We start from the raw sequence: 23,801 nt of genomic DNA, 5'->3' as shown, positions 1-23,801 counted from the left end.
AGGGAGGTGGTTGGATCACTATCCCTAGAGGTGTTTAAAAGAGGCAGAGATGTGGTGCTGAGGGCCATGGTTTATGTGTATGTATGTGAAGGTATGAAAACAGAAACACTTGTGCTGTCCTCTGCCACACCTGATTTCAGCTCCCACTGCATTCATAGACACAGCAGAAGGAGCATGATGTTCATGGACTGAATGCTAATGGCCCAAGGCAGGTGACCACAAGGCTTATTCTGCCTGCACCACTGCCAGGCCAACTCCACTCTTGTCAAATGCTCCTCTGAAAGCAGGTCTAACCTCTGGATGTTGTTAACTACCATGTCACTTCTTTCACTGCTAGCAGGGAAGTGGCTGAATATACCTGTGTCTTCCTATAAATGTATTAGCAAGTGTACAGCACTCCCCATTCACCTCACCCATTCATTAGAGATCCCAGCCCTGTGAAGACCAGCACCAACCCCCATTTCCATGGTGGGGAAGGAACAGAGGAGAGGAAGGGGAATACTTCACCTGATAGTACACAGAAAGGCAGTCAAAAATAGAAAGATTTAGCGCTAAGATGTTCACTGGCCTGGGACCAATGCACACAACCCTTTTATTCCCTCCACCTCCCACACCAGAAACACTGAAGAATACAAAATAAAAGCTTTACATGGGCAATATGGATCCATCTCTCCATGATCCTGGCTCTCTGATGTGTCTTTAGGTCCTTATTCTTCACGATGGTGCTCACAACGCAATTGCAAACGGCGTTGAACTGAGTGATGGTGGCTCTGATGCTAAGCACCAGCTCTTTGTTTTCATCCCTGTCCCTGCGTGACCAAATGCTCCCCAAACAATGCTGGGAAACAACTTTCTGGAACAATTTCTAGAGTGAAATAGAGATAAGTCAGCAGGACTCTCCTAGACCTATGCTGTCCACAAGACAGTGGACAATCTGTACAGTACAAATTGGATCTAAATCCTAGGCAATATTAAAAGGTAAAGATTTGTTTTCTCTTAGTTTAAAATAGACACTTTGGCACATTATTTATAGGCTTGATGCCCTAGAAAAACTGTCAGCTAAACAGTCCTGGGCAAAGAAGAGACAACTTCAGATCAGTTGCAGGACCAAGGGGAAACAAAAGTAAAAAAGATCAAGTGATACTCTGAAGGAGGTTAATACAGACAAACCAAACCGGAACGCTACAGACTACCTGCACATCTTGAGGCCAGGCAGCAATCTGGTCAAAATGTCCTATTTCTCAGGTGTCAAACACTGAACTTTGCCAAAAAGCCTACACAGATTTACAGTGACACCTTAGAGAAAACCAACCAAAGCTTCACAATGACTGAAGGAAGAAAGCCCAGTGAAAGAAGATGGTTTGGATAACCAACTAGAGCAGTGTTCTGTGTCCCAACAACCCAGGCCATCCCAGCATGGTGCGGGCTGGGAGGGACTTGTAGAGCTATCTAGTCCAACCCCCCTGCTAAAGCAGGGTCATCCACAGCAGGCTGCCCAGGAACACAACGTTCATGTGGATTTGGAATCCCTTCAGAGAAGGAGACTCCACAACCTCTCTGGGCAGCCTGCTCTTGGGCTCAAGCATCCTTACAGCAAAGAAGTTTTTCTTGATGTTGAGATGCAACCTCCTGCACTCCCATTTGTGCCCACTGATCCTGCTCTTATAAATGGGCACCACTGAAAAGAGTGTTCTACCTGCTGTGCAACACTGTACTTATACAGACAGAACTTTAAAAGAAGGGAGTGCTGCAGAAACCCAGCAGAGTTTCCCCTCTACGTACAGAGTCCATGTAGGTCAGCTGTTCTGCTACAAGGGCCTCAGGCAAAGAAGAAAATTGTAGTTCTTCTTCATATTGGACCTCCAGGACATGGCAGCTGGTATTAAGGAATTCATCACCTGCCCAGGACAGAAAACATAACAGGAAATTTGTGCAGCAGGCAGTGAACGAAAGCACTTTGGGCACTCTGCTGCCTGACGTCATGGTCCCGCAGTGCTGCAGGTTTTAGCAAGAAAGATGTTGACCTGCAGATTAAATTGGCAAAGAAAAGGTGCAAGAAAAAGAAACAGTTAGAATTGAGCTGTTCAGGGATTCTTAGCAGAGAAATGGCTTCATCCCTTTGCTAACCTTTCTTCTGCAAAAAGAAACACCACCACCCCACAACAAAAATTCCTCATTAGCACTGCTGAATTTCACTAAACTACAGTTTGGGTCTTTATACACTGTTATAATCTGCAAACAACAAAAAACAAACTGTAGAGGAATGAGATTGCAGTTATATCCCCAAGATACTGCCTTAGGAATGCTCTTAAATCCAGATTTCATCTGACACAGAGATTTTGGGTTTCAAAAAGAAGGAAATAAGAAGGCACTGGTGAGCCTCTCTGTAGAGTTAATGAAGCGTGCTCCACCCCCCCCCTGTGGTACCACACAGTCTGGCAGAGCAGAGAGGCAGAAGGTAACTCACAGTTGTTCTCTGTTCCTTCACTCTGGAATTTTTCCAAGAGTTTCTGGGCCTTCTTCTCTGTGTCAGAGCCAGGCAGGTTCCTGTTCAGGTAGTCCAGAACCTTCAGGAGAGAAGGGTAGTTGGGAGGCTCTCAGAAGTCCTCGGAGCACTGACTGAGCCAGGCACTTAACACTGATGCTACAGCCCTAAGAGCAAACAGAGAGAAGACATGGATTGCACACAGAACATAGGGATGCAATCAGATCTTCCTGCCTCTCACACAGCTATAAAGACAGCGAGACAGTCACAAACCACCTGAACCCACTGAGCAAGGAAGTTAATTTGTCCTTTTCATGTATGCAATCTTATTAAGATACTACTCAGGTTTTGCCAGAGACTTCAGTGAAGCTGACCCTGATTTGCACTCCCACAAGTTATAGCCTCCCAAATACAAACTAACAAAGAACCAAATCTATGTAAGCAATATTGAGATCTTCCTACTGAATTCAAGACATCAAATCATGATGGCTAAGGCAACTACCACAACAGAATAGCTTACTTCAGTTGGAAGGACCTGCACTCATTATCTAGCCCAACTGCCTGGCCACTTCAGGGCTGGCCAAAACTGAACGCCTGTTGTTAAGGGCATTGGCCAAATGCCTCTTCAACACTGAAGACTCAAGGCATTGACTACCTCTCTAGGAAGCCTGTTCCAGGGTTTGACCATCCTCCTGCTGAAGAAATGCTTCTGAATGTCCAGTCTGAACTTCCCCAGGCACACCTCCAAACCATTCCCATGCATCACAGAACATCAGTGGCCAAGCTTTTATCTGGAGCTTCGGGACCATTATTCTCAGCCAGGACAGATGTCACACAACAGCCAGTCCAGCTCCACAGCCCAAGGTGCAAGAAAGGCCACCAACAGATGTGTGCCCACAGAGAGGCTACCAAGCTCCCACTCCACCCTCTCCTTTCCTCACACTTTTAATCATCTTTTCCAGCTCAGCACACATCCAGCACCCTGTGTCACAGCACCATTTAAAAACATCACTCTCCTATGTCCAAAGTATTTCCATCTCTTTCCCTTTTCTCTCCATCAGGCTCCTTGGGGTCCATCAGCTGGCTGTGAAATGATCTTTCACATCCCCAGTATAAATCCTTAATCTGTTTTGCATGACTGGACTGACTGAGACAGGGGGAGGTCAAATGGTTTGCCCAGAGTTGGAGGTTAGAGGAGACCCTAGAGCTCATTTTGGATGGGAGTGTGGGAACCCACTGGCTGGCTCTTGTTGCCTCTACCTACTACATTATACTGTCTTCTTGCTGCTTGTGGACAAGTTTTAACTACTTGCCCTTCTTTGATGACTTCTCATGTTAAAACAGGAGGAAAAGGCTCCAGGGAGACCCAAGGAAGATCTAAGGAAGAAATCTTTTAAAGGTGGTGAGACCCTGGCTTAGGTTGCCCACAGGGGTCGTACATGCCCCATCCCTGGAATCAGTCCAGGTCAGGTTGTTTGGAGCTCTGAGCAACCTGCTCTCCTTGCAGGTGTCCCTACTGACTTGCAAGGGAGTTGGGCTAGTTGACTTTTCAAGGTGCCTTCCAACCCAAACCATCCTGTGGAAATAGTCATAGCTCTCTGTTCCACCAGCCAGGAAAGAATGGAGGAGAACTGAGCTCCCTGGGTGACTCTCACAGGGCAAGAGAAAGAGCCCAAATCAGCAGAGCTTGTAGCTTTCTATCCTGCTTTGTTTCTAATTAAAGCACTTGAGAATCCTTTTACCATTTGTAGACATTAATTAAGCTCTCAAGTAGAGACAGCTACTGAAATACTCATAGCCAAGGAGCTTCCACCCATTGCTCCCTGGGGGTTAAACACAACAGATTCTTTGCAGCTTCTTTGTCCATTCAGGCAATGGAGACAGGAAGGTGTCTGGTATGTTAATGGAAACCATTTAAAGCCAGACTTAAAATTCCCTTATCCCAACACACAAGCCATCAGAAAAACATGGGGGTAAGCAGAATGTGCATGGAACAGAATGTGCTATGAGTCGACAGCCTGCTTGAACTTCAGGAATGGCAATGCTGTAGTGTACTGCTCAGTCTTGACTGCATCTCTTGATAAGGAAACCGAACATTTTTCTTCCATCTCAAAACTAAAGGTGGCTTCCTCAGGGACAGAGAAATTAGTGCACTGGCAAAAAAACAAACCTTAAGCTGTTCCTAACTGGTGGAAGTTGAGAGATAAATTGATAGAAAAACAGTCTTCAGAAATGCTGAAGAAGATCCTGTAGCCAAATGTAGTGATGCCACAGTGCTGCAAACCACAGCTCCTACAGATGTCAAGCACTGATGACCTAAGGCACATTTTACACTCAGTGTCTGAAGATAAAAACACATATTCATATGATGCTATGAGGTTAACCAAACTACTTTCCCCTTGCATTTCAAAATAGCTTTGCTATCTCTCTTGAAAATTAGGATGACTTCAGACTTTAAATTTCACACCAAGAGCAGCTGTAAATCACAGAGGCGCTAATGGAAAAGACTCACGCATGCAGATGTTGCCAGAGACAACACCAGCTTTGGTTTGCAGACACTGCTGTAAGGCACAATAAAAACAGTCACAAGCAATAACCATTTACTGCCATCGATAAGGCAGGGGAAACAAACACTCCTTGTCTGTTTCAACAAAATGTTGGCCTAGATGTGTTCATCTCATGTTTAATTCTAAGATGATTTCTCTGATGAGAAGATCTCTGGCTTATATTATTGTCAACCTGCTCTAGGTGAATCTGATCACCAAAGGTCCCTTCCAAACCCTGCTATTCTGTAACTCTGTGTGATCCTTTGATATGAGACAGTTTAAGCAAGCAAACAGCACTGTGGCCTTTGAAAAGGAACAACATCTCTGCTGCCCATGTGCTCCCCGACAGCAAGTCCTGGCCAAAGCCACACTTACGTTCTAGGCAGAGCTTTGTGCTCGGAGCAGTTCTTGCTCTCTGTCTCCTCGAAGGCTGGGGTCTCCAGGTTCTCCTTTCTGAAAGTGAGATGGGTGTTTAGAGAAACCTCTACTGAATATCCCAACAGCAGAATTGATAAACTACTACCATAAACACCTAAAGAGTGTTTCTAGCTCAAAATACAAATCTGTTGAGATTATTTCATTTAGGAAGGAAAAAAAACCAGAGGCAGCAGCGGCTGGTTTCTTCCAACCTAATTCATGTGAAGCAATCCATACATGGGAAGAAGCAACCCAAATCATTTATTTGCTCACAGCTCCAAGGCAGGCAGGCTTTGGCCACCATCACCTGTGGGACACTTCAGTGGTCTCCTCTGGGCACCCAAAAACCTCCCAAAGCTTCCTCGGGCCATTGTGGCCAGTAAGCAGTGCTGCCAGGCCAGCTCAGGGACTGAGGTCAGGCTGGATTTGCCATTGTGGGCATCTTTTCTGCCCATTTTCCCTCCATCCTTTCCCAGAGCAACGTTCCAGTGACACAGTGACTGTAATACAAGCACTTTCTCCAGCACAGCTTCTGTTTCTGCAGCACCTACAGGATGGCCAAGGGATCAGGCCCAGACAGCATGGGTTTAGGAAGGGCAGGTCCTGCCTCACCAACCTGATCTCCTTTTATGATCAGGTTACCTGCCTGGTGAATGTGGGGCAGGCTGTGGATGCAGTCTACTTGGACTTGAGCAAAGCCTTTGACACTGTCTGCCACAAGAAACTCCTAGCCAAGCTGGCAGCTCATGGTTTGGACAGATTCACTCTGTGCTGGATCAAGAACTGGCTGGATGGCAGAGCCCAGAGAGTGATGGTGAATGGTGCCACATCCAGTTGGCAGCTGTCACTAGTGGTGTTCCCCAAGGATCAGTGCTGGGCCCAGTCCTGTTCAATATCTTTATTGATGACCTGGATGAGGGGATTGAGTCCAGCATCAGTAAGTTTGCAGATGACACCAAGCTAGGAGCAGGTGTGGAGCTGTTGGAAGGTAGAAGAGCCCTGCAGAGGGACCTGGGCAGGCTGGATGTGTGGGCAGAGGCCAATGGGATGAGATTTAACAAGGCCAAGTGCAGGATTCTGCACTTTGGCCACAACAACCCGAAGCAGCGCTACAGGCTGGGGACTGAGTGGCTGGAGAGCAGCCAGGAGGAAAGGGACCTGGGGGTACTGACAGATAGTAAGCTGAAGATGAGCCAGCAGTGTGCCCAGGTGGGCAGCAGAGCCAATGGCACCCTGGGCTGGCTCAGGAGTAGTGTGGCCAGTAGGACAAGGGAGGTTATTCTTCCCCTGTACTCAGCACTGGTAAGGCCACACCTTGAGTACTGTGTCCAGTTCTGGGCCCCTCAATTCAAGACAGATGTTGAGGTGCTGGAACGTGTCCAGAGAAGGGCGACAAAGCTGGTGAGGGGCCTGGAGCATAAACCCTATGAGGAGAGGCTGAGGGAGCTGGGCCTGATTAGCCTGGAGAAGAGGAGGCTCAGGGATGATCTTATTACTGTCTACAACTACCTGAAGGGACATTGTAGCCAGGTGGGGGGTGGCCTCTTCTCCCAGGCAACCAGCAATAGAACAAGGGCACACAGTCTCAAGTTGTGCCAGGGTAGGTATAGGCTGGATGTTAAGAGGAAGTTCTTCACAGAGAGAGTGATTGGCATTGGAATGGGCTGCCCAGGGAGGTGGCGGAGGCACCGTCCCTGGAGGTGTTCAAGAAAAGACTGGATGAGGCACTTAGTGCCATGGTCTAGTTGACTGGATAGGTCTGGGTGTTAGGTTGGACTGGATGATCTTGGAGGTCTCTTCTAACCTGGTTGATTCTATGATTCTATGATTTGTCATCCCTCCTGGCTCCAACTGCGATTCTGCCCATTTTCCCTCCATCCTTTCCCAGAGCAACGTTCCAGTGACACAGTGACTGTCATACAAGCACTTTCTCCAGCAGCACAGCTTCTGTTTCTGCAGTATTTGTCATCCCTCCTGGCTCCAACTGTGATTTCACAGAGTTTTCTAGGTGGCAAGTGCCCACTTGTGCCAAAGATACCGAGGCAGTTGTCACATATGAGAATAGCCTGTGGAGCTGGGAAAATGCCACTGGGAAAGAGGAAAACATTGGCACAACTCCAACAGAGCAAAGCAGCATCTCTTACCTACATGGGCAGAGCATGTACCTTGAAGGTAGGACTATGAATTTCATTTTCCACAGGACAAGCAAATTTGTTTCTAAACTAGAGAGTCTATTTAAACTGGACATTAGGAGGAAGTTCCTTAATATGAGGGTGGTGGAACATTGGAACAGGTTGCCCAGGGAGGTGGTGAAGGCCTCATCCCTGAAAACATTCAAGGTCAGCTTGGGTTTCCTCAGCCCTGAGAGTGCTGGTCTAAGAACACTTGCATCATCTGAAAGTGCTCATTTCAAAGTAGCTCTTGCTGCTTCGACTGATGGCTCAGTTCTCATCATAAATGGGCTCTTACCGGTCAAGGAGAAGCTCCAGGACTCTCTTAGTGGATGTAAATGCCTTGTATGTTGAGAGGAAGATGTCTGTGTAGGCAAAATCGTGGTCTCCAAAAGATGTCAAAAGGTTTTCCACAAGCTTCTCCAGCGTGCCAGCTTTAATTGCCCGGATCTTGGTCACCTCCAGCTGGCTGACAGCATGTTTTGAAGACATGGTCCTCTGCTCCTCTTCTATCTACAACGTTAAAGCAAAAGCAAACTGCAAAAATCAGAGAGAAGTCAGACTCCTGACACAGCTTTCACAATAGAATACATTCAGTGCCATCCTTTCAAAGCCACAGTCCACCTGTGGTTACTGAACAAGTCTGTCATTTTGTTTCTCCACATTCTTTGTCTCTTCAAATCAAGCAAGGGTTTTAGTAAGTTTATCTTTAGGATGTTCCTCTGACACACCCCACAAAACATTTCACAGTCTGGCTGCTATCAGGTTATCTTATGAGCCCATCGTGGATTGGAATCTAAAAGGACAATCCCGCAGAGAATACTGTTACTGCAGGGAACAAGAGTGCTCATTCGGTGTCCCACTTCAGCTCTGAAAAAACATGAAAGCCAATCCACACCTTCAGCAGCAACACTTGTGATTCCTCTCCTGAAAGTACCCATTTTGGGTTGCCACACAGAACCTAAAGTCACAAACACATTTGGATTTGCAGCACTTCAGGATACTCTTGCAAGGAGGGTGTCAAAGTCATCCTTCAAACATAGAACATGTCACTGTCACATTACAATGTCTCTTACAGTTTCTGTTTGGCACAATATTTGCCAACAAAGTCAGGTTTGGTGTTGTGGCTCTGTGTGGGTTTTAAACATTTGGGTTTAATACTTACAGCCTGTTGTATGCCTAAAATAACCAGAAACACTCCTTTGAATTGGGTCATTATTTTAGAGGACAGCTCAGACAACTATTTCTGTGACTGGTCCTTAAAGTATTTACTTCAGTGAGTGAGAAAAATGGAATTACAAATACAAAACATCAGTAAGAGCAACCTAAGAAAATTTCCCTCAGCCTTTTGAGTTGGCTGTCTCCAAGAAGGAACCCAGACCTAACATTTGGCTGTCTCTGAGAAGGAACCCAGACCTAACATTTGGCTGTCTCTGAGCAGGAACCCAGACCTAACATTTGTCTGTCTCTGAGAAGGAACCCAGACCTAACATTTGGCTGTCTCTGAGCAGGAACCCAGACCTAACATTTGGCTGTCTCTGAGCAGGAACCCTGACCTAACATTTGGCTGTCTCTGAGCAGGAACCCTGACCTAACATTTGGCTGTCTCTGAGCAGGAACCCTGACCTAACATTTGGCTGTCTCTGAGCAGGAACCCTGACCTAACATTTGGCTGTCTCTGAGCAGGAACCCAGACCTAACATTTGGCTGTCTCTGAGCAGGAACCCAGACCTAGCATTTGGCTGTCTCTGAGCAGGAACCCTGACCTAGCATTTGGCTGTCTCTGAGAAGAAATCCAGACCTAACATTTGGCTGTCTCTGGTATGGAACCCAGACCAAATCTAAGACCACTAACACAAGGAACATGGAAATGTGCTGTGACACACCTGCTCTTTTCATAGAACGGAATCATAGAATGGTTTGGGTTGGAAGGGACCTTCCTGACCTTGAGTGTCTCCAGGGATGGGGCCTCAACTACCTCCCTGTGCAACTTGTTCCAATGCTTCACCACCCTCATGGTAGATCACTTGTTCCTGGCATCCAATCAAAGTCTTCCCTAACTTTCAAACCATTTATCCTTGTCCTATCCCTGCAGGCCTTTGTAAAGAGTCCCTTTACAGCCTTGTGCAAGTCCCCTCAGGTCCTGAAGGCTGCTATTAGGTCTGCCCAGAGCCCTCCCTTCCCTACCAGGCTGACCAGCCCCAGCTCCCTCAGCCCGTCCTTGTAGCAGAGATGCTCCAGCCCACCCACATCCTTGTGGCCCTCGTCTGAACCTGTTCCATCAGGTCCATAGCCTTCCTGTGTTAAGGGCTGCAGAGCTGGACCTTGATTGTAATGATGTGACATGGTTGATTACTATTTAATCATTATAATCACATATCACCAGCACTAATAAAACTCCAGTAACAAAAAATCATTTTCTTTGAGAGAAATGAGTGTATGAGCCTGGTCAAGCTTCTATACACAGGAGGGAAAAGAAAAAGTAGGAGTTCTGAGAATTAAGGTCATTATGCAAAGGAAAAATCTGGCCATTGTGAGCTATTTCAAGACTATGTGAAAAAAACATCTTCAATCCTCTTAAGTTAGATAAAAAAAAACAAAAACAAAGAGACAGCAGGTAAGCAGAGGTCTTAGGGTACTTGCAGCCACATCTCAACTGTAAAATGACATAATTTCAGATTGAATTTAAGCCAGTTAAGCTGGTGGAATTTACAGGAGCCCAAAAATACTAGTATTTTTCCTGGTAGAAGACAGCAGGCAGACTGAAGACTGGAAGCTGCCATTGTGGTGCCCATCCACAAGAAGGGTTGGAAAGAGGACCCAGGAAATCACAGCCCTGTCAGCCTGACCTCAGTGCCATGCAAGATAATGGAACAGGGCACCTACAGGATGGTCAGGGCATCAGACCCAGCCAGCATGGATTTAGGTCCTGCTTGATCAACCTGATCTCTTTTTATGACCAGGTGACCTGTCTGGTGGATGTGGGGAAGGCTGTGGATGTAGTCTACCTGGACTTCAGAAAGGCCTTTGACACTGTCTGCCATAGCAAGCTCCTAGTGAAGCTGGCAGTTCGTGGTTTGGATAGGGGCACTCTGTGCTGGGTTAAGAATTGGATGGAGGGCCGAGCTCAGAGAGTGGTGGTGAATGGAGCCACATCCAGTTGGGAGATGTCACTAGAGGTGTTCCCCAGGGATCAGTGCCAGGCCCAGTCCTGTTTAATATTTTCATGATCTGGATGATCATGATCTGGATGAGGGGATTGAGTCCAGCATCAGCAAGTTTGCAGGTGACACCAAGGTGGGAGCAAGTGTCAATCTGGTAAAGGGTAGGAGGGCTCCGCAGAGGTACCTGGACAGGCTGGAGAGATGGGCACCTACAGGATGGTCAGGGAACAGACCCAGCCAGCATGGATTTAGGTCCTGCTTGATCAACCTGATCTCTTTTTATACACAAGTTATATTTCATAATTCTACCTAGGAGTTGGTTTTATTTTCTAGAAGCCTTTACATATCATAGAGGAGATGGGGGGGCATTTCCAAGTCTCTTTTACACATCAATACCACTCTTGTATACCTAGGTTAAAAAGGAGAGCTTTGGATCTGTTGGAACACCACAGGCTAACACTTACAGGGTTTAATGTTTTTAATGCTTGCCAAGGATTCTCAAGCATTGCAAACATCTGAGGCTGCAAGCAGCCTTTTCAGGAGGCTGCCCCATGCCTCACTCACCTGCTCCTCTGCTGCATCATCACTCCCCTGCCATGTGAAAGACAGCAGAGTTTCTGTCTCCAGGCAGATGAGACTCCCAATTCCTTTCACACCTCCTACAGAGACATTCTACAAAGCCAGCATCTCTTCTTAGAGGGATTGCAGAATGCAGCTGGATAGCAGAGAGAATCAGTCAGGGCTGAAAGGGACCACAAAGATCATCCAGTTCCAACCCTCTGCCATGGGCAGGGACACCCTACCCTAGAGCAGGCTGGTCAGAGCCTCATCCAGCCTGGCCTTAAACACCTCCAGGGATGGGGCCTCAACCATCTCCCTGGGCAACCCATTACAGGCTCTCGCCACTCTCATGCTCAACAACTTCCTCCACACGTCCAGTCTGAATCTCCCCACCTCCAGCTTTGCTCCATTCCCCCTAGTCCTCTCACTACCTGATAGCCTAGGAAGTCCCTCCCCAGCTTTTTTGTAGGCCACAGGGGGCTTCAGATACTGGAAGGCCACAAGAAGGCCACCTTGGAGCCTCCTCTTCTCCAGCTTGCACAGCCCCAACTCTTTCAGTCTGTCCTCAGAGCAGAGCTGCTCCCACCCTCTGATCATCCTCGTGGCCCTCAGCACAAACCATCCAGTACTGCTCTCTCTGCTTTAACTAGCACCAAGTTTTCAGCAATGCTGCAGATACTTACACACATTGCCCTAAGATGTGTATCAGATCCCTTTATCCTCACAGGCACCCAGGGTATCTCCCAACTCTTCCAGATGTTGAGGCTCAGGCTCAGGCAGCCACAGCTTCCTTCTGCTACAACAGACCATTGGAACGGAAACAAAATCCAGTTACCTGTCCTCTGAGAGAGTGCTGCAAGTGAGAAGCAACAGCTCTGCAGTTGGAAAGTAGAAAGGAAGGCACATTAAATACATCTCAGAAGTAAAACCATGTTAAAAACCACACAAGCACACACCAAAAGCCTTTTACAGGGAGCACAGCCTCGACCTTTAACCCAGCACATGCTAAACTCCCCTGGCACTCTCCCGTTTTTTGTCTCCACTGCCATCATTTCATAATCAAGAACTAAAGGCTTCACTGCACAAACACCAACTACACTCTGGCAGAGTCTGCTCACACAGTCCTTGAGAACAAAGGTTAAATTATACCTTGTTGCATCACCAAATTGCACTATTTCCTCAACTTGCTCTTTTCTTGCATCGCATATGCTCCTTAACGTTCCTGACAGACCTTTTACTAAGGGTCTTAGCCGTCGTGGGTCTATCGGGGAACCCATAGGATTTGGATAAATTCCCCCCTCATACATAGCCTGCACACACGCTAACTTAGTGACTGCTTCATTCAATTCAGCACAAGTTGTGATACGAAGTTTTGTTGGTTCATCCCTGTCTACAGGATCAAAGGAACCAGCCCAATAAAAGATTCTAGAACTTAATGCAACCTCCCCCTCGGGACCATTCCCAAGGAACACTGCAGGTCCCCAGGAACTTCTCCCCACTTCCTCGCGGGACAAGATTGTTATAAATTGCGAATGACTCAAAATCCAAGTGTCCAGATCACAAATTGATTCCATTAGGCAAGTAGAATATGAGCAAAGTTGCAGCGCTGGACGACAGGGGAGTCACCGCTCCGCCACCTGCCCTGACAAGTCTCTTCATTAGCCTATATTTATACTGTGTTGTCTGCGTTGTTCCACCCTGCAAATCACATAAACCCATCCTGTGCATGTTCCTTCTTTTGGGTTAGGGTCTGCCTTCCCTTCTGGTGGTCGTTGAGGATGAAGTAAGCAGTCCTCCTCAGGTGTCCTCTGGTTCACCCATCTCCATATATGGACTTCCTTTGGCTGGTTAATGTCCCGAATCCCACTTCTCAAAATTAAAGCTTAGTCCTTGGAACATGACTGATTAATGTCCGAGTCCCACATGTGGCATGTTCTCTCTTAGCTCAAAATTAAGGATGTACCTAAAGCTTAGTCCTTGGAACATGACTGATTAATGTCTGAGTCCCACATGTGGCATGTTCTCTCTTAGCTCAAAATTAAGGATGCACCTAAAGCTTAGTCCTTGGAACATGACTGATTAATGTCTGAGTCCCACATGTGGCATGTTCTCTCTTAGCTCAAAATTAAGGATGTACCTAAAGCTTAGTCCTTGGAACATGACTGATTAATGTCTGAGTCCCACATGTGGCATGTTCTCTCTTAGCTCAAAATTAAGGATGCACCTAAAGCTTAGTCCTTGGAACATGACTGATTAATGTCTGAGTCCCACATGTGGCATGTTCTCTCTTAGCTCAAAATTAAGGATGCACCTAAAGCTTAGTCCTTGGAACATGACTGATTAATGTCTGAGTCCCACATGTGGCATGTTCTCTCTTAGCTCAAAATTAAGGATGCACCTAAAGCTTAGTCCTTGGAACATGACTGATTAATGTCCGAGTCCCACATGTGGCATGTTCTCTCTTAGCTCAAAATTAAGGATGCACCTAAAGCTTAGTCCTTGGAATATTACTGATTAATGTCTGAGTCCCACATGTGGCATGTTCTCTCTTAGCTCAAAATTAAGGATGCACCTAAAGCTTAGTCCTTGGAATATGACTGATTAATGTCCCGAGTCCCACATGTGGCATGTTCTCTCTTAGCTCAAAATTAAGGATGTACCTAAAGTTTTAGTCTTTGAAATACTTAGCAATTAGCTAGCTTATTCTTTGCACATTACCATCTATAGCATGACCTCTAGGTTAGGCATATCTCCTGATTTGCAACAGCTGTATATACACTGCCGTTTGCAGCTAGGCATACTTAACATTCTATTAAAATGTTTATTTATTGAATAATTACTATTACCTATTACAATTCTATTAAAATGTTTCTTTATTAAACAATTACAATCACCTATTACAAGATTACCGAATCGGCACCACTCTCCACCACCCTGTACACACAGTCAGTTATGGTTTCATGAGGCATGCGGGAATACATTTCCCTAAACTCACGCATCTGCAGTGCCGTGTATGGTCGGATTCGCGCAGTCGTCCTTCCTTTGCCCCTTTTCCCGTAAACGGTTTCCGATCTGAGCACGGGTCTCACGGAGAAGGGTCTCATTCTCCCGTAGATCTCCCCCATTCCCTCGTCGCTGCTGCTCGGCGGTTTCCAGGCAACGGCTTGGGGCGGTACTTTCCTTTGCGGCGAGGCTGCGGATGTGCGTAGCCATAGCTGCTGCTGCGCGATGGCGGCTGTGGATCAAATGGCGGATATCCGGCGTGGCGGTCCGTTTGAGTCGTGGCGGCATGAAGAATGGTCACTCGTGGCGACAGTGGCTGCGGCGGCTGAAGAGATCGTGCCGGCGGCGAATCTCGGACAGACGGCAGCTCGTACTGCTCGGGGGGCAGCGGTTCGTGGCGTGGCTGCTGCGGCCGCGACTGGCGGATTGCTGCGTCTGGCAGGTCTCGGGGAAACGGCGATTCGGGTCGCGGCTCGGCAAAAACGACTCTGGGGTCCCCGGAGGGGGTTGCGGGCATGGCAAGTGCCGCGTTTGCCGCGGTTTCAGTTTCGGTTTCTAGCGGCGGCTGTCTAGCGGCAGCGACTGTTTTAGCCATCTGCCGTGTTCGCAGTTCTTGCAGCTTTTGTTGTGCAATTTCCAGTCTCTCGTTTTGCAACTGCAGCATGGAATATATCTTCTGGTGTTCGGCTTCTACTAATTTAATGTGTTGTCCCATGAGCTGTGCCTCTTCCCTCAAGGAACTTGAACTCTTCACTTTAAATTTAAGACTCTCTATCTCATTTTTCGTATTATTTAACTCGTCTTGCTTTCGAACTATGCAAGCTGCTAATGTAATCAGTTGCTCTTTGTCTATTTTATCAACACCCTGCAAGCCCGTACACAACGTGATTACAGCATTTGCCAATTTGTCTGTAATTTGTTCTGAGCTAGCTAAATTTAGCATAGCTACAGCCTTATTTAAATGATCGGGCTCAATAACAGATGCCATTCTGTGAAATAAAGCCGTCTTTCCCGACCCTGCTTCGTCTGCAGCCATTATGTCACGGACAGGAAAGTTTGGTTGGGGGGGGAGGTTTGGGGGAATGATATGCGAGGCCGATGTTTATAAAAAGGTATAAATGATTTAATACTATAAGCACTAGAAATCCCCTTCCCCAAACTGATTGGTAATTATCCCGCGTAGATTCTTGGTTCGTAGTTGAGATTTAATATACAGAATGACTAAAATGCAGAGAGTCTATGATATGAGAGAGTTCATTGAAGTCTTGAGAAGTTATTCGGTTTCAAATGGAAGTTTATCGATCACTCACTGTCCCGAATGCAGGTCAGAGAAGTTTCAAAGTCTTTATGGATTTCAAGGCGCCGTTGTCCGAGGCTCCGCGGGTCCGGTCGAGCTGAATGCTGACTCCCGGGGCTCGTAAGGATCGGGCCCTTGTCTGGAACGGTGCAGTCTGGAGCTGGTTGGTTGCGATGCGAATGCCGCGGGTGTGTGCGTGTGTGATCAGCGATCAGGGTATCGAGCAAAAGAGGTGCAGGACAGAGAGCGAGGGGCCAGTCAAGGTAAGGTAAGGAGCAAGAGGTGCAAGTGGGTACATTTTTTATAGTATTTCAGAAGAGGTGTGTTCAACCAACTCAGTCAGACTCACGTTAGCTTTACAGATTGGTACAAAGTTGTAATCAACCTATACAATTGGCTAATTCTTACCAAAAACAACTTATGGAACCAGCCAGGGGTCAGCCCCCAGCAGATGTTTGTCGAGTGGTCACCATGTCTGAGAATTTGAACCCCTTTTCCAAAACATAGCCATGTTTATGTCTTTGCTTCTCTGAGAGAGAGATTCTCCCAAGGCCTGTGCGTCTGCTGGTACAGCAGCTGCGTCAGTGCAAGCAGATAGGAAATATTGGTTTGACTTTTTCGATGGAAGGCCTCTGAGCCACAATTGTGTGTGCAAATGAAAATGCTGCAATAAGGCAAAAGGGCTCTGATCCCTTCCATGACAGAAGGGAAAGAGAACCTTAACCACAACAGAGGTGGGAGGGGTCCCCGTATTAGAAAATGTAGAAATTGAAACTGATAAAAGAACAGGATTGAATGACCTGTTAGAGCCTCTTGGGAAGAGACTGGAGTCAGTGATAGACAGGCTCCTGAAACAGGGCTTACTGAACCCTGTATGGCTCCCCATAATACCCCCATTTTACCTGTAAAAAAGGCCAGATGGAACATACAGGCTTGCAAAAGATCTGAGAGCAGAGAACCAGAGAACACAGATGAAGTTCCCTGTAGTCCCTAATCCATATACCCTGGTGAGCTGCTTGTCTCCAGAGTACCAATGATGTAGTGCTATAGATTTGAAGGATGCATTTTGGGCCTGCCCATTAAACAAAGCATCCTGAGATTATTTTGCCTTTGAATGGGAGGATCCAGAAACCGGGAGGAAGCAGCAGCTGAGGTGGACTGTGCTGACCCAAGGGTTCACAGAGTCACCTAACTTATTTGGATAAGCTCTGGAAAAGATATTGGAAAAGGTAGTTTTAAATCCAGAGATAAAATGATTGCAATATGAGGACGATCTATTGCTTGCTGGGAAATATGAATCATTAGTTAATGAAACTACAATTAAATTGTTGAACTGTTTGGCCCAGAATGGACTCAAAGTATTTAAAGGAAAACTCCAGTATGCAAAGCAGGAAGTAAAATACTTGGGGCACTGGCTGGAGAAAGGAGAAAAAAAGGTTAGAAACCTTTTCTCCTATTTGTAAATGTGAGTGAACCAAAGGGCATATGGAGTGTGGGTCCAGGGCTGGGCTGGAAGGAAGAAACCAGTAGCATCCTGTTCCAAATGATTATCCCCTGTCAGCAGAGCGTGGCCTGACTGTGTACAATCTGTAGTGGCCACAGCTTTGTTAGTAGAAGAGGTTAGAAAGATAACTTTTAATTCCCCTCCCAAGGTATTTACCCTGCATAATGTAAGGGAAATTATGCAACAAAAAAGTGGACAAGTGGTAAACAGAGAGCAGGATGCTTAAATAAGAGGCAATACTCATAGATTCCCCTTAATTAGAATTGGGCATTACAGGGGTTCAAAACCCAGCTCAATTTTATTTGGGGAACCCAGCTCAAAGTTAGAGCATGATTGTCTTAAAGTGATAGAACTGGAGGTGAAGGTGAGGCCTGATTTAAAGGATTGTGAGCTCAGAGAAGGGGAAAATTATTTATAGATGGAACTTCAAGAGTGATAGAAGGACAACAAAAACTGGGATATGAGATTGTGGGAATGGACTTAGAGGTTAAGGAATCAGGACCCCTGAGCCCTGGGTGGTCGGCTCAGGCTTGTGAATTGTATGTTTTATATAGAGCGTTGGAACTTCTAGAAGGGAAAGTGGGAAATGAGATGATGTTTGGAATGCCATATACTCAGGGGATGCCTAGGGATGAAAAGCTAGTCAGAGACTGCAACATCCCTGAATATGTTAAAGCACTGGCAGAAAGAATAAAGGAGCTCAGGGACATTGGTGCTTTAATTCAAACACCACCCCTGGGTTTCCCTGTGCACGACATTAAACCGGGAGAAAAGGAGCTGATAAAATCTTGAAAAGCTGAACCACGAGTCCCTCGATGGGAAGGACCCTTTGAAGTCTTACTAACCACTGATACAGCAGATGGCCTGCAGAAAAGGGATGGACCCATATCTGCCGGGTCAAAAGGAGTAAATCTAGTTCTGGATGGCACATAACTTCGACACCAGGGGGGACAACTGTTAAAGAGGAAGACTGAATGAGTTATGACAGACTGTGAAGGAAACTTCAACCCCTCCTGAGGAAACTATTAAGAATTCATGGGTGTGGAAGATCTCGATGATCTTTATAGAAATCCACAGAGATGGTTAAGGAGGGGAGGAAATAAAAACAATATTTAACCTGAATTAGAACAAAAATTATGTAAGCATTGTGCAGACGAGCTTGAATGGTGCTGTGTACGGTGTGGATTGTGTGCAAGACACTGATGGGAACATAAAGATTGACTCCTGAGGGAAGGAGTCTGTATGGCTTGCAAATGGCATTTAGAGAAACTTAGGAGTAGAGGAGAAACTTTATTATTTTCTTGGCATTACACTTCAGCAAGGTGCTACATCATCCCCAGATCAAATGTTCGAAGATATTGAAGGACTAATGGAAGCAATCAGATGTTGCACTCTACAAAGGCTATGATGTAAATAAAGTAGTACCAGTAAAAAGTGTTGTTATAACCTGAGCATGTAAGTTTCCCTGATGTGGGGAAAAGACAGAAAAGCCTGTAGAGAAATGAGTAAAGCTGGAATATAGTTATACATCAGACTATGACTGGAAATAACTTGATTAATAAGGAATTGAAAAGAACCTTCTTTAACTCTTTATTGGGGAGGGTATTTCTTGTTTCACCCATCACAGAAATCACCATCTGGACGGCTGAGAAAAGGTGGACACACACCTCCCGAGGAGCAGACATCCCCAACTCGCTGATCCCATGTATACAAAAGGGGTGTGATTGGGTTTTGGTTTTTTATGCCAAGCATGTAAGATCTTTATATATGTATATGTAAGTTGCAATGAAAATTGGTGGCACCATTGTAGGTATAACTGCCCCCATCAAGGGTGCTGGGGTTTAAGTAAAATTGAAAGGAGAATTAACTGATATTACACTGGACAATTTGAAAAGATAGGAATAATATCAACTAGATACACAGGTAGAAGAGCAGAAGTGTGGAGGTACTGTGCAACCCGAGAGTGAAGAGGACACCTGGAGAGGAGAGCTCTTAAGTCCCCTGAAGAACACCCTTGCTGTCGAGAAGATGACACACGCCGTTGCTCGAAGCAACCGAGTAGACGGAGGAGACAGAGGGGTAAAAGTGTGGGGAATGGCTGGACTAATGCTTGGCCTCCTCAGGTTTGGGACTACAGGTCCCTGCCTAAAATGCCACCAAACGGTGAAGCATGGCAGACAAACTCTTGTTGCCTTTACCTCCCACACCCATATTTATGCAGCTTGTTATAATATGCAACAATTAGAAATTTGTTCCTTAGGGGGACACAGCTTTTGGGTGGGTCACAACCTAGCAATAGGGTACCCAAATGACAAACAATGGCCGTGGTAAGGAGAGTTGTTAACCCCAGCCCAGTGAGTGGAGCCAGACTGAGGTTACAGAATCACATGTCCTGAAGGATGGATGTTAAACAGTGAGGTAATTGAGCATTGCTGTATGAAGCAAAAAGGAGATGTATTCCAAAAAGGGTAAGAGAATTAGGTTGTAGGAACCTGTTAACAACTAATAGTAGTTCTGCCTCACACTGGTGGCCACATAGCCCTAAGGGGTATTGGGATAAGAATTGTAATAACGAAACTGTGTGTTATCATTCACAAATAACAGTAACTCTTTTATGGAGATAATTGGACCAAAGAATTTTTGGGAAAACCCTCAAAGGAGTGATTCTGCAAGGCAGAATCTCTAAGTTTTTGGTGGCTCAATTTTAACACCTCCGAATCGTTCAGCTCTGAGTCTGCCCTTCCTTGTGTCCTGGAGTCCTGTACCCCTAAATTCCTCTCCTGCCCGGACTTCGGGGGGAAAGGGGAAAAGCCGCTTGGGTCCCCCCCCCCCCCCTCGCCTGCCCTGCAGCCGTGAAAGTGGGGGGAGGAGTGCCCCGCGAAGGGAGGGACTGCCCCGTGAGTTCCCGCGCTGGAGCCAGGCTGGGATTGGCCGTGCGCTTTCGCGCCTAAGGTGTGGTAACTCTGCCCTTTGGCTAGCGAAGGGTATAACTGTTGGGGGTCTTCCCGCCTTTGGGGTTCCCGCTTTGGAGTCTGCCTGAGCTCACACGCTCCCCTCGGCTGGACTGCAGAGACCTTCAAAGGGATTCGCTTTGCTGTCCACACCTTTGTGTGCCTAACGACCGTTAACGACGCTTAACGACTCCTGCAGCCGCTGGAAAGGAAGAGAGGGACAGACCGCACGAGCCAGCCTGAGTGAGTGATTTGGCTTAGCTTAATTGAGTAAGAAACCGCTATTAATTAATAGCTGAGTTCCAGCCTCTGAGTCCCAATAGAGTCAGATTATTGATGGCGTCCTGGTAGGTTAATTCTCATGCAACTCAATCTGCTTATCAAACGAAATTAATCTTTGTATAGATAGTTGTGGGGGCAGGGTTTTGGGAAAATAAAAAATCACTATTTTTGGTAAATTCCCTACTCGGCCACGAATGAATTCCTGCCCTCTGCAACCTCCCCCTGCAGCCTCCCCCCATGGAGGCTACTGTTAAAATTGAGCCACCAAAACCTTAGAGCTAAGTTGCAGGAGTTGTATTTTGGCAAGCAGGGAGCAGCGCTGGGCGCAGGGCAGTTTATCTCCGCAGCTGCGCACTGCACACACGCGGTTGCAGGGGTTTATTTCCCGCTCCCACACACACTCACAGAGCAGTGCAATCCAGATTGTATCATTGCCCGAAACGGTTGCAGTTTTTCCTGGAGCTGTTGTGCCTGCCTGCTAATCCTCCTGGGGGTCTCTCTGGTGGTCGTGAGGCTGAAGTAAGGAGTCTTCCTCAGGCGTCCTTATGACGCAGCTCTTTGTGTCTTCGTGTTCGCGCGCTTTTCAGTTTCTTGTCTCCCCTGCTCCTAGTGCTGTTCTCTTCTCATTCGTCCCTGGCTTTGCTGCACTTAGCCCTGGCACACCCCTGGTTTGTTTCCGTCCCCCATTGACAGGTCGCTATCTCCTCACAGCGCAGCCTTCTCCCCTGCAGCCTCCCCTAAAGCCTCCCTCCTGCAGCCTCCCCCCATGGAGCCTCCCCCCTGCGGCCTCCCCCCATGCAGCCTCCTCCCCCTGCAGCCTCTCCCCTGCAGCCTCCTCCCCCTGCCGCTTCCCCCCTGCCGCTTCCCCCCTGTAGCCTCTCCTCCTGCAGCCTCTCCCCTGCAGCCTCCCCACATGGAGGGTCCCCCCTGCGGCCTCCCCCTCATGGAGCCTCCCCATTGCGGCCTCCCCTGCGGCCACCCTCAAGGAGCCTCCTCCCCCTGCAGCCTCCTCCCCCTGCAGCCTCCTCCCCCTACAGCCTCTACCCTGCGGCCTCCTCCCCTGCAGCCTCCTCCCCCTGCAGCCTCTACCCTGCGGCCTCCTCCCCTGAAGCCTCCCAGTACAACCTCCACCCACAGAGCCTCTCCCCTGCAGCCACCCCCCCATGGAGCCTCTCCCCTGCAGCCTCCCCCCATGGAGCCTCTCCCCTGCAGCCTCCCCCCATGGAGCCTCTCCCCTGCAGCCTCCCCCCATGGAGGCTCCCCCCTGCAGCCTCCCCTGAGGCCTCGCCTGCAGCCTCTCCTCCTGCAGCCTCTCCTCCTGCAGCCTCTCCTCCTGCAGCCTCCTCCCCTAAAGCCTCCCCTAAAGCCTCCCCCTGCAGCCTCCCCCCATGGAGCCTCCCCATTGCAGCCTCCCCTGCGGCCACCCTCAAGGAGCCTCCCCCCTGCAGCCTCCTCTCCCTGCAGCCTCTCCCTGCAGCCTCCTCCTCCTACAGCCTCTACCCTGCGGCTTCCTCCCCTGAAGCCTCCCAGTACAACCTCCACCCAGAGAGCCTCCCCGCTGCGGCCACCCCCCCATGGAGCCTCTCCCCTGCAGCCTCCCCCCATGGAGGCTCCCCCCTGCAGCCTCCCCTGAGGCCTCTCCTGCAGCCTCTCCTCCTGCAGCCCCCTCACCTGCAGCCTCCCCTAAAGCCTCCCCCCTGCAGCCTCCCCCCATGGAGCCTCCCCCCTGCGGCCTCCCTCCATGGAGGCTTCCCTGCAGCCTCCCCACATGGAGGCTCCCCCCAGCAGCCTCCCCCAGCAGCCACTCCCCTGCAGCCTCCTCCCCCCTGCAGCCTCCTCCCCCCTGCAGCCTCCTCCCCCTTGCAGCCTCCCCCTTGCAGCCTCCCCCTTGCAGCCTCCCCCCATGGAGCCTCCCCCCTGCGGCCTCCCCCCATGGAGACTTCCCTGTGGCCTCCCCACATGGAGGCTCCCCCCTGCAGCCTCCCCCCCCTGCAGCCTCCCCCCCCTGCAGCCTCCCCCCCCTGCAGCCTCCCCCCCTGCAGCCTCCCCCCCTGCAGCCTCCCCCCTGCAGCCTCCCCTCATGGAGTCTCCCCATTGCGGCCTCCCCTGCGGCCTCCCCTGCGGCCACCCCCATGGAGCCTCCCCCCTGTGGCCTCCCCCATGGAGCCTCCCCCCTGTGGCCTCCCCACCATGGAGCCTCCCCCCTGTGGCCTCCACCCATGCAGCCTCCCCCCTGCATCCTCCCCTGCAGCCTCCCCACATGGAGCCTCCCCCTTGCGGCCTCCTCCTGCGGCCTCCCCCCATGGAGGCTCCCCCCTGCAGCCTCCCCTCTGCACCTCCCCCCATGGAGCCTCCCCCCATGGAGCCTCCCCCCATGCAGCCTCCCCCCATGCAGCCTCCCCCCATGCAGCCTCCCCCCATGCAGCCTCCCTGCTGCGGCCTCCCCCCATGGAGGCTTCCTTGCGGCCTCCCCACATGGAGGCTCCCCCCTGCAGCCTCCCCCTGCAGCCTCTCCCCTGCAGCCTCCCCTGAAGCCTCCCCCTGCAGCCTCCCCCCATGGAGGGTCCCCCCTGCGGCCTCCCCCTCATGGAGCCTCCCCCTTGCGGCCTCCTCCCATGGAGGCTCCCCCCTGTGGCCTTCCCCCTGCACTTCCCCCCTGCAGCCTCCCCTGAAGCCTCCCCCTGCAGCCTCCCCCCATGGAGCCTCCCCTCTGCACCTCTCCCCTGCAGCCTCTCCCCTGCAGCCTCTCCCTCTGCAGCCTCCCCCTGCAGGGTTAATTAGGGCTCAGGGTAAATAAAGGGTTAATTAGGGCTAATTAAGGGGGGAGAAGGGGGCAGGAGCATTATGAGGGTTGGGGGAGGAGGCTCGAGGTAATTAAAGGGTTAATTAGGGTCATTAGGGCTTAATTAGAGCCTAATGAGGTGGAGGGAAGGGGTTGTGAGGCAATTAATGGGTTAATAAAGGGCTAATGGGGGGGGAGGGAGTTGGGTAATTAAAGGGTTAATTAGAGGCTAATTAGGGGGTGGGAATGGGTTGTGGGGTAATTAAGGTGGGAATTAATAGGTGCTTAATTAGGGTGGCCATGGGAATGAAGCAGCTAATTAGCATCTAATTAATGAAGCTTCCCAGCTTGCAGAGGTTAATTAAGGCTACTGCAGACTAATTAAGGGGTGCAAAGCACTAATTAATCCATTCAAAGTGCTAATTAAGGGGTTCGAAGCGCTAATTAATCCGTTCAAAGTCATTTTGGGTGGGTTTGGATCAATTTGGGTGGGTTTGGATCAATTTGGGTGGGTTTGGGTCATTTTGGGTGGGTTTGGTTCGTTTTGGGTGGATTTGGGTCATTGTGAGTGGGTTTGGATCAATTTGGGTGAGTTTTGTGTCACTTTGTTTGGGTTTGGGTCAATTTGGGTGGGTTTG

At 48.8% G+C, this 23,801-nt stretch overlaps 1 protein-coding gene across 1 annotated transcript in view; it reads right to left on the bottom strand.

Moving 5' to 3' along the window:
• LOC135174539 (ral guanine nucleotide dissociation stimulator-like 1) overlaps positions 1 to 23,801 on the bottom strand; it is a 63,443-nt gene that overhangs the window by 10,186 nt on the left and 29,456 nt on the right. Inside the window, 7 exon segments of the mRNA XM_064141814.1 lie at positions 650 to 865; positions 1,783 to 1,898; positions 2,468 to 2,652; positions 5,407 to 5,484; positions 7,918 to 8,132; positions 11,348 to 11,455; positions 12,028 to 12,219. Coding sequence (XP_063997884.1) covers positions 650 to 865; positions 1,783 to 1,898; positions 2,468 to 2,652; positions 5,407 to 5,484; positions 7,918 to 8,132; positions 11,348 to 11,455; positions 12,028 to 12,219 — 1,110 coding nt within the window.

The sequence above is a fragment of the Pogoniulus pusillus genome, unplaced genomic scaffold (assembly GCF_015220805.1).
Source record: "Pogoniulus pusillus isolate bPogPus1 unplaced genomic scaffold, bPogPus1.pri scaffold_74_arrow_ctg1, whole genome shotgun sequence".
NCBI classification, from domain to species: domain Eukaryota; kingdom Metazoa; phylum Chordata; class Aves; order Piciformes; family Lybiidae; genus Pogoniulus; species Pogoniulus pusillus.
This window is presented reverse-complemented; position numbering and strand designations above follow the sequence as displayed.